The 10,123-nt window shown below is 54.3% G+C and overlaps 1 protein-coding gene across 2 annotated transcripts in view; it reads left to right on the forward strand.

The window, feature by feature from the left end:
• Positions 1–10,123, forward strand: part of PCGF3 (polycomb group ring finger 3) — a 30,559-nt gene that overhangs the window by 4,767 nt on the left and 15,669 nt on the right. For both annotated transcript variants that reach the window (XM_010850234.1, XM_010850226.1), the window contains exons 3-7: positions 195–312; positions 1,176–1,272; positions 1,889–1,944; positions 5,831–5,941; positions 6,774–6,862. In XM_010850234.1, the coding sequence (XP_010848536.1) occupies positions 204–312; positions 1,176–1,272; positions 1,889–1,944; positions 5,831–5,941; positions 6,774–6,862 (462 nt within the window). In that variant the 5' untranslated portion in view covers positions 195–203. The remainder of the gene's footprint in view (positions 1–194; positions 313–1,175; positions 1,273–1,888; positions 1,945–5,830; positions 5,942–6,773; positions 6,863–10,123) is intronic.

Raw genomic sequence — 10,123 nt, forward strand, 5'->3', positions numbered from 1 at the left:
GGACCTGGCCTGGTGGGATCGGAGCGGAAGTGGGGACCTGGCCTGGTGGGAGCAGAGAGGGGGACCTGGCCTCAGCCCTCCTCGTTTTGAGCTCCTCCTGGCCACACCGGAGCTGGATTTATGTTGAATCTGAACCTTTGATTAAACATCAGACTACGTCATACTTTGGTTAATATGCTTTTTTTCTGTTGCAGAAGCCAAAGATGTTGACCAGAAAGATTAAACTCTGGGACATAAACGCCCACATCACCTGCCGCCTGTGTAGTGGATACCTCATCGACGCAACCACGGTGACCGAGTGTCTGCACACATGTGCGTGCAGAGTGTTCGTCCTCTAACACTTGGGCTTCTTTCCCCAGAGCATTTACTCAAGCACAGAGCAAGACCCAGCAGCAGAAATAAAGGAGATCCTGAAGATAAATGAGAAAAGTTATCTGAAGTTAAAACACTAGGGGTAATTTCAGTATAAGAGGTATCGCTTGAGAAAGCTAAAGAAATGCAAGAAAAACTTAGTTATTTGTATGTAACAGCTAAAGCATTACATGTGGTGTGACAGAATATTGGTTTCTAGTGGCCCAAAGTGTTTATTTTAGCCATTTGCAAATGAATTCCTTAAACTTTGTGCTCCCTGCCCACCACGGCCGCTGGCCTATTGCAGGCTTTAGCTTGCAGCTGGTGCTGAGCTTGGGTGTCCTCCTCCTTCAAGCGCCGCCCCCCTCCCCCCGGCCCCCCGCCAGCCTTTACCAGCAGGCTGGGTCCTGGGGAGCTGGCCCAGGGTGCTGAGGGCACTTCCTAAGGTTAAGCAAATCCTCTGACAGTGAGGATCTTTGATCTTATATTTCTCACTTCAGAAGATGCTTGCCAGTTTTGATAGAAATTTTGTTTTAAAGGTAATTGTATTTTAGATATTGGCTGACTGTTTTATGTTACATTCACTGAATCTTATCCCATTTGGTCATGCAGAGAAGTTCTGGTGCTCTCTTAGGCTAACGTAGAATTTATCTGTTCACTGCTGTGACGGGCGCCCCGTGATGGGCGTGAGGGCGCCTTCCCCCTCCGGTCTGTGTCCCCCGTGGGAGGTGGGCCCAGGTGACGGGCCTGTCCCGGGTGGCCCGGGGCAGGGGGCCAGCGGGAGGAGTGCCCCTGCCTGCTGTTGATGCTCGCCCCCCCTTCAGTCTGCCGCAGCTGCCTGGTGAAGTACCTGGAGGAGAACAACACCTGCCCCACCTGCAGGATCGTCATCCACCAGAGCCACCCCCTGCAGTACATCGGGTGAGTGCCTCGGGGCGGGGGCCATGCCGGAAGGGCTCTGCAGGAGGCATGTCAGGCCCATTCCGCCCCCGTCCTGTCCTTGCGGCTCCACAGAGCTTTAGGAGAAGGTGGGGGGCTGGGGAGTAGGAAGTACAGAGGGTGTCGTGGGTACTGGAGGCCGGCTCTGTTGTGTGCATGGATGCGTGTGTGTGTGTGTGTGTGTGTGTGATCCACACGTTCACATCAACATGAGTGTCCAGACGTGAGAGGTGCTCCTTGCACAGGTCCTGGTCAGGGACGTTTGAGAAACTCCCTCTGGTCTGGCGCAGCCCGAGACTGCCTGACTGACCCCTGCAGGACTTGAGAAGCCCAGCGGGCGGGGCCGCTGGTCACCAAGGGGTCTTGCCTGTGTCCTTCTCTGAATGTTCACCAGCATCTGGAGTCCACACTCCGATGTGTCAACTCGGATCCTGTGTCACTCTTGCTGGCACAGACGTTTTTATAAGTACAAACTAGAAGCAAAATTCAACTAAAATTCCAGTTTGCGATTGTGGAGCGTGTTATTGTTACATGGAAAAGGCTTGAGAATCTGAAGATTGACGTTTCTGGCTAACCCACCTGTCTGTTCTTTTGCCAGTCATGACAGAACCATGCAGGATATTGTTTACAAATTGGTCCCAGGCCTCCAAGAGGGTAAGTGTCAGAACCTCCCCCCGGACCCCTGTGTCCTCAGTAGGGCTTCCAAGGGCCTTTTCGCTCGGCGGTCCTGGCTTGGGACATCTCGCTTGGCCTGCCCTGAGCTCCCTGCCATCTGCTCACTGGTCTCGTCCACCCTGGCTCACGTGTCTCTCTGCGTTCAGGGGCACCCAGTGCCCGGCACGTGTGCAGCCCTGGCCAGGCCCTGGGGGCAGAGCCGGGGGTGCCTCCTGCCTGTGCCGCCCGGAGGTGAAGCCAAGAGCCCTGTGTTGGCCAAGTCTAACGGGATTTAAACTTTAAATACAAGCTTTAAGTCAGTCTTAGGAGACTCGAGAAGAAATACTGCGTGGTGCAAGCACCCTGAGAGTGGACGTTCTCGCCGCACTTCTGAGCCCTGAGACTGTCCTGTCCTTGGTGAAGGGTGGTCCACTCAGAGTGGGTGCTGGCTGGTGGGGCGGTGCCAGCTGATGAAACCCAGCTTTCTTTGCAAGATAAGAGGCAGCAGTTCATTTGGGAGTGTTCTCTCAACACTGTTAGCTCAGTAGATGTCACATCTGACTTTTAAGACACAACTTAAGGAGTAATACTGTTAAAGTCTTCTTTCACTGTTCACAGAATTCATTCAAGAAAGAAGAATTTAAATTTTCTGAGTAAATATTTGTAGAAACTGTCATATTTTGATATTTGAAGGGTTTTCTACTTCCATGGTGGCTCAGATATCTGGTAAGGAATCTGCCTGCAATGTGGGAGACCCGGTTCCAATTCGTGGATCAGGAAGATCCCCTGGAGAAGGGAATGGCCACCCACTCCACTATTCTTACCTGGAGAATCCCATGGACAGAAGAACCTGGCGGCTGCTGTCCATAAGGTCACAAACAGTCGGACATGACTGAGCAACTAATACTTTATTTTCTAGTGCTGGGGAAAGGCAAAGAATACATGGAAATAAAACACTGATAAGGTTAAACATTATTCTAGGATGTCTTAAACATGCTAAGATCTCACAAAGTACCCGGTGTGCTTACAACCTGGAGTCCAGAGCTGCCGGCTTGGCCCCCTTCCCTGTTGTTTCATCTAGAGATGTTGCCATTTGTTCCCCAAAGAGGAGTCTTGAAGCAGGGACTTCAGCACCTCTGTAAGCTGGGAGGGTGGTGCTGACTCCGTGTCAGCATCAGGAGCTTCTGGGCGGGGCCGTCCCGTCTCTCACGGTTTGGCTGATCCCAGGCCCTCGGTCCCCAGGTTCCCGTGTGCAGGTGGGATGGAGAGGGCCCGTGCGATTCTGGCCCCTCCCGGGTGGGACAGTCCACAGGACTTCATGGGTGTGGTCCCGCAGAGCCGCAGCTCATGAGTCCCGGTGTCCCAGCGTGTGTCCCTGTGTGTGTCAGCAGCGTGTGTCCCTGCATGTCACCAGTGTGTGTCCCTGTGTGTGTCAGCAGCGTGTGTCCCTGCGTGTCACCAGCGTGTGTCCCTGCATGTGTCAGCAGTGTGTGTCCCTGCATGTCACCGTGTGTCCTGGCATGTGTCCCAGCATGTGTCAGTAGCATGTGTCCCTGCATGTCACCGGCGTGTGTCCCAGCTTTGTCCCTGCGTGTGTCCCTACGTGTCACCAGCATGTCCCTGCATGTATCACCAGCGTGTGTCCCTGCGTGTATCACCAGCGTGTGTCACAGTGTGTCCCAGCGTGTGTCCCTCCGTGTATCACCAGCGTGTGTCAGCGTGTGTCACAGTGTGTCCCAGCGTGTGTCCCTGCGTGTGCCACTGGTGTGTGTCCCTGCGTGTTGCCGGCGTGTGTCCCTGCATGTCACCAGCGTGTGTCCCTGTGTCACTAGCGTGTGCCCCAGTGTGTGTCCCTGCATGTGTCATGTGTGTGTCCCTGCGTGTATCACTAGCGTGTGTCCCTGCGTGTCACCGGCGTGTGTCCCTGCGTGTCACCGGCGTGTGTTCCTATGTGTGTCCCTGCATGTGTCACCAGCATGTGTCCTGGCATGTGTCCCAGCGTGTGTCACCGGTGTGTGTCCCTGCGTGTCACTAGCATGTGTCCCTGCGTGTCACTGGCGTGTGTCCCTGCGTGTGTCACCGGCGTGTGTCCCAGCACAGCAGTTAGGTTAGGTTTTTCTTGTTCACCTGTGGTTGGGAGGGGGTGGTGTGTCTCACATGTGCTGTTGAGCGGGGTTCTGAGGCTCTGCAGTCCCGTCTGGACATGTCTGCTGGACAGGAGGAGGCTGGCAGGAGGCACGCTTCTGATGGGCCAGCCCACAGTACCCGGTGCTAAGTATGCAGGTGGTTTCTGATACTTCAGTATTGGAAATAAGGCTTTATTTCCTTAGGCACTTACCTGATTATTTCCTTGGGATACATTACTAGCAGTTTATGTAAGTCACCTTGATGCTGGAAAATACTGAGGGCAGGAGAAGAAGGAGGCAACAGAGGATGAGATGGTTGGATGGCATCACCGACTCAATGGACATGAGTCTGAGCAAGTTCCAGGAGATGGTGAAGGACAGGAAGCCCACGTGCTGCAGTTCATGAGGTCATAAACAGTTGGACACGGGTTAGCTACTGAACGACAACCTTCCTGGAAAGTTATCCCAATTGACATTTCTGTACCTGTGTGTATCTGACGTTGAGTATTGTTATTTTTAATTCTTTTTCATTTTGATAGGTAAAAATTAAAGAAATAGGAATTAAAACTAGGTACAGGCAGACCTCAGAAATACCGCAGGTTCAGCTTTAGACTGTCGCAATAAAAAAAGTATCACAATAGGGTGAATCACATCAATCTTTTGGTTTCCCAATGCATATAAAAGTTATGTTCATGTTATACTGGGGGCTACTGAGTGTACAGTAACACTATGGCTAAAAAGTAGTGTATATCTCTTAGTTAAAAACACAAAATGAAACAAAAAAACTAAAATAATAACATCAAAGTTCCCTGATCACAGATATCATAACAAATATAATAACAATGAAAAAGTTGGAAATATTGTGAGTATTACCAAAGCGTGGCGCAAATTGGGCTTTGCGTGTTTGGTTCCGGCTGCCCCCAGCTCTGCGCTGGCCCTCGTGCGTCAGGCAGTTCTGAGAGGCCTCCCTGCTTCCGTCTTGGCCCGCTGTCTCACGCATTCGTTTTTTTCCTGCAGAGTCAGGTATTTCGCAGCATCTGCCTGGGTCTAGGACGTGACCAGGGCATGTTCCTGGCCCTCTCAGAGCTTGTGGTATTTAGGGGGGATGTGCAGTGACTCGAGCTTCACCAGGTCGCCTGCCCACAGGTCTTTCCACAGTGCGCCTTGCGGTTACTGGTCTGGGTTAGATTTCCTTTGCTCCCTGCCACGTGGCCGTGAGCAGTGACTGCCGCTGTTACCTGGGTGTGAGCTGCCCCTCAGTAGCCGCCTGTGTCAGAGAGTCGGCCGTTCCCAGGGGCGTGCAAGGACCCAGCCTGGACAGCTGTCCTCTCGCCGCCCGGCCCCACTCGTGTCTGAGGCCGACGGCCGGGCAGGAGGCTGCGTGCTGCCCGACTTCATCCGGTAGAGACCCCTCCCCTGTGGTGGGCGGCTCTGGCCCCCCAGGACTAATGAGCCGTGGTTGCCAGCCGTGGACACCACGAGCACTCTTCTGTCAGACACACCTGGAGGCCTGTCCTGAGGGAGCCAGTGGCACCTACACTCACGGGGCCCGGGCCGCACCCTGGTATATGGCCCAAGTCACACAGCTGGTAGCCGCTCTGAAACTCCAGGGGGCACGGTCTAAAGTTGTCATTTCTCATGGGCAGCAGCCTTCAGACCTTTTCAGCAAACCTGCCCTTTTTTTCATGTGATTGTGTGCAGAATTTTAAGATAATCCATCACCTGCCTAAGATTAAGGATTACATATTAATTTTTCATAGCGGAAATGAGAAAGCAGAGGGAATTCTACCACAAGTTAGGCCTGGAAGTGCCTGGAGACATCAAGGGGGAGACGTGTTCTGCAAAGCAGCACCTAGACCCCCACCGGAACGGTGAGTGGCTGTGTTTCACGTGAACGAGCCCCTGCAGGTTCCCGACGGGCCTGGTGGGCGTCAGCATCCTTGCAGAGCTGACGGGAGTGGGGGATGCTGAGAAGCGGGGTCCCGGTCCCAGGGCTTACATGGCGGGCCGTAGCGGGGACCTGCGGGGGCCCTGGAGCTGCCTGGAGGTGGGGTGTGCAGGGACCACATGTGCACGATGGGCCCTCCCAGGGCTCTTCTCCCAGTTTGCCTGTTTTCTTGCAGAAAGGCCAATTTCTCCTTGGCTTTGATGGAAAATTAATGGTGCTTTGAATCCGTACATATTGTAACAGTTAATTCAAACCTTTGACTCCATGGGCCACACAGGTTCCTAAGCACTCTGGTCTGTTCTGTGCATCTCTGAACATCTGAGAAGGGGAGGCCTTGGCTGCCAGCCTAGAGGAGCGGGGGCTGCGTACCTGCAGGCTCAGGGCCTGGAGGTGAGGCCCCGAGGCAGCTCGGGAGCCTGGAATCCTGTCTTTGCCGAGCTGGAGGCCTGACTTTTAAAGCCGTGTAGGACCAGCACGAGCTCTGGGAGCCGTGCTGTCGGGCAGAGTTGAGGTGTGACACCCTGGTGGTGCCCGGCCAACAGCCCCCTGCCCGGGAGCCCCCAGACGCACCCGCCCCCGCCGCAGCCTTGCGAGCGCTGTGACTGAAGCCCTGTCGACCGGTGCTCCTCTGACTCTTAAGTGTGTGAACTCCTGTCACCCTGGGATTCCATAGCGTTTGAGTGTTCTGTTAGGGGGAAAATAACAGTTTAACACTTTGGATATCGTGATACAGTCTTTTCTGTTTTTGCTAAAAGGAGAAACCAAAGCGGACGACAGTTCGAACAAAGAGGCAGCGGAGGAGAAGCAGGAGGAAGACGGTGATTACCACCGGAGTGACGAGCAGGTGGGCGCACGGCCGGGGCTCGGGGGCTCTCCCCTGACAGGAAGGGCCAGGAGGAAGGGACCAGATGGGCTCTCCTGACAGGAAGGCCGGGCGGAAAGGACCAGATGAGCTCTCCTCTGACAGGAAGGCCGGGCAGAAAGGACCAGATGAGCTCTCCCCTGACAGGAAGGCCGGGCGGAAAGGACCAGATGGGCTCTCCTCTGACAGGAAGGCCGGGCAGAAAGGACCAGATGAGCTCTCCCTTGACAGGAAGGGCCGGGCAGAAAGAGACCAGATGGGCTCTCCCCTGACAGGAAGGCTGGGCAGAAAGGACCAGATGGGCTCTCCCCTGACAGGAAGGCCGGGCAGAAAGGACCAGATGGGCTCTCCCCTGACAGGAAGGCCGGGCAGAAAGGACCAGATGGGCTCTCCCCTGACAGGAAGGCCGGGCAGAAAGGACCAGATGGGCTCTCCCCTGACAGGAAGGCCGGGCAGAAAGGACCAGATAGGCTCTCCCCTGACAGGAAAGCCAGGCGGAAAGGACCAGATGGGCTCTCCCCTGACAGGAAGAGCCGGGAGGAAGGGACCAGATGGGCTCTCCCCTGACAGGAAGGGCCGGGAGGAAGGGACCAGATGGGCTCTCCCCTGACCGGAAGGGCCGGGCGGAAAGGACCAGCTGGGCTCTCCCTTGACAGGAAGGGCTGGGAGGAAGAGAGCAGATGGGCTCTCCCCTGATAGGAAAGCCGGGCGGAAAGGACCAGATGAGCTCTCCCCTGACAGGAAGGGCCAGGAGGAAGGGACCAGATGGGCTCTCCCCTGACAGGAAGGGCTGGGAGGAAGGGAGCAGGTGGGCACGCGGCCCGGGCCTGGGCCGGGAGGAAGGCACAGCAGATGGTCGCGTGCCAGCAGCTCTCTGAGTCTCTCCCGACTGTTCTCCTCCTCCCCTTTCTCCTCCTCCCCCTCTTGGCTGCACAGCTGGTGGCATCTTAGTTTCTAGGGGCTGAACCCGCACCCTCAGCAATGAGAGCACCACCTCGCAACCCCTGGATGGCCGGGAGCTTCCCTTCTATGGCTAATTGCCAGAGTGACCCCTACCCACTGCAGAGTGCTTTAGGAAAGAAAAGGTTAAAGCAGGTGTCTTCAGCGGGGAGTAGGGGGAATGGCGTCTTCCATGCAAACTGCAGTGAGAATAGCCAGGACAGAGCCCGCTCTTGGTGGCACTCACTGTCAGGGATCAAGGGAGACTCGCTGGGCTGCACGGCGATGCTGCTGGGAACGTGGCGGCGTCGCACCTCCCCGTCTGCGGGCTTCTCTTAGCGCACCGTGACTTGGTGCCCCAGTGGTCCTCACACTCCCTGACGGAACAGATGTCTCGTCGGCGTCAGAATAAGAAAATGTCAGCCCTCGACTGTCACTCAGCGTGATTTGGGAGGTCCCGGCCCCAACATTCAGGAGACGGGAACGCGAGCTGGGCGTGCGATGGCTCTCGGCGACACGCATGTGACTCAGCTCCTTGAGGTGCTGAGACCCCTCTTCCAGTGGTAGGACCAGCGTGTCAGAGTCAGAGGGTGGGTGGCTTTGTTCAGAAAATTAATAAGATCTTTAAGGCAGCCTAGCAATAAATGTGAGAAGCCGAAGCAAAAATACCAGAACCTTCTGGAAGAACACAGAGAAAATTGCATAATTGGGTGTTCCTGGATGGAAGGTTGACCTTAGGATTCGAGTTCTCCCGAAATTAATCTCAGTGGTTGTGATTGTAATCAATTTTATAAATAAGAATATAACCAACTGCTTCTGAAGCTCATCTGAAAGAGGAGAAAGTCAGCAGTAGCCGTGAAAACTTCGGGTCTTGGCTGTGGCAGAATATATGTGTAACATATCCACGCACACACATTTATACATATAGGTCCCTTAGGAGACACTGAGATTCAGTTCCAGACCATTGTAGCGAAACAAGTCATGAGTTTATTTCCCAGTGCGTATAGAAGGTATGCTTCCACTCTGTTGTGGTCTGTCAAGTGTGAGGTTTTGTTATATCTAAAAAACAACATTGTTTAGTGGCTAAGTTGTGCACAAGTCTTTTGCAACCCCATGAACTGTAACCCTCAAGGCTCCTCTGTCCATAGGATCTCCTAGGCAAGAATACTGCAGTGGGTTGCCGTTTCCTTCTCCAGGGGATCTTCCCAACCCAGGGATCGAACCCACGTCTCGTGCATCTCCCACATTACAGGCAGATTCTTTACCACTGAGCCACCAGGGAAGCCCTCAGAAAAAAATAAATAAGGTACATTCCTTAATTAAAAGATACTGTATTGCCAAACAATGCTAGCCATCATCTACCACAAACATTCAAGTCATAAAAAACGCAGTGTCTGTGAAGTGCAATAAAGCAAAGTCTGCTTATGTATATATTCTGACATATGGCAGCTCAGTGGTGAAGAACCTGTCTGCAGTGCAGGAGATGGCACAAGACCTGGGTTTGATCCCTGGCTTGGGAAGATCCCCTGGAGAAGGAAACGGCAATCCACTCCAGTGTTCTTGCCTGGGAAATCCCATGGACAAAGGAGCCTGGCGGGCTGCACTCTGTAGGGTTGAAAAGAGTCGGATACTACTGAGCAACTAAACACACATACATATTTAATAAGTAAAATACCTGTGTATACACGCACACTGACATTTATTGCAGACGTGATCAGTGTAGTGTGCATGCAGGCATAGACTAGCGGAGCCCTAGTTTTCCAGGTCATATGCTACCGTGTTGTTGGAAACTTTCCCCGGGTGCCACAGGAAGAGGAACGTCTCTGGCACGTGGGAGTGTGCTCAGGTGTGTCTCAGTGAACGAACACTGGGCTGCAGGACACCTCCTGGGGCCCACGTCTCCACCACTCTGGGCTCTGAGAGTTACCTCCTGCTGGACTCGGAGGTCTCGCTGCGGCCTGGGTCAGGCTGCTGGCCCGGCCTCTTCAGGTGCAGGGTGGGCCGTCCTGCTAACCCCTGTTCTGTCAGTTTTAAACCTCCAGCGTTTATCTTTATTGTTTCTAAATTTTGCCTTTTTTATCACAAACATGCCAAAAAGGTGTCTGTGTGATTGGCTTCTTTCAGAAGAGCCAGCAGGCTGTCCCGGGAACGGGGGAACGGGCCCCACTGCGCCCCTTTGAGGCCACAAGTCCACCCCAGGCTGAGCCTTGTGCGCTGGTCTGTTGTTGGCCCCAAGAAAGGTAGGGCGGGGTGGCCATGGCCCGAGACAGGGGCCTGCTGGGGCCCCCAGGTGTGAGGAGCAGG

Source organism: Bison bison, unplaced genomic scaffold (assembly GCF_000754665.1).
Source record: "Bison bison bison isolate TAMUID 2011002044 unplaced genomic scaffold, Bison_UMD1.0 scf7180017851199, whole genome shotgun sequence".
Taxonomy (NCBI): Eukaryota; Metazoa; Chordata; class Mammalia; order Artiodactyla; family Bovidae; genus Bison; species Bison bison.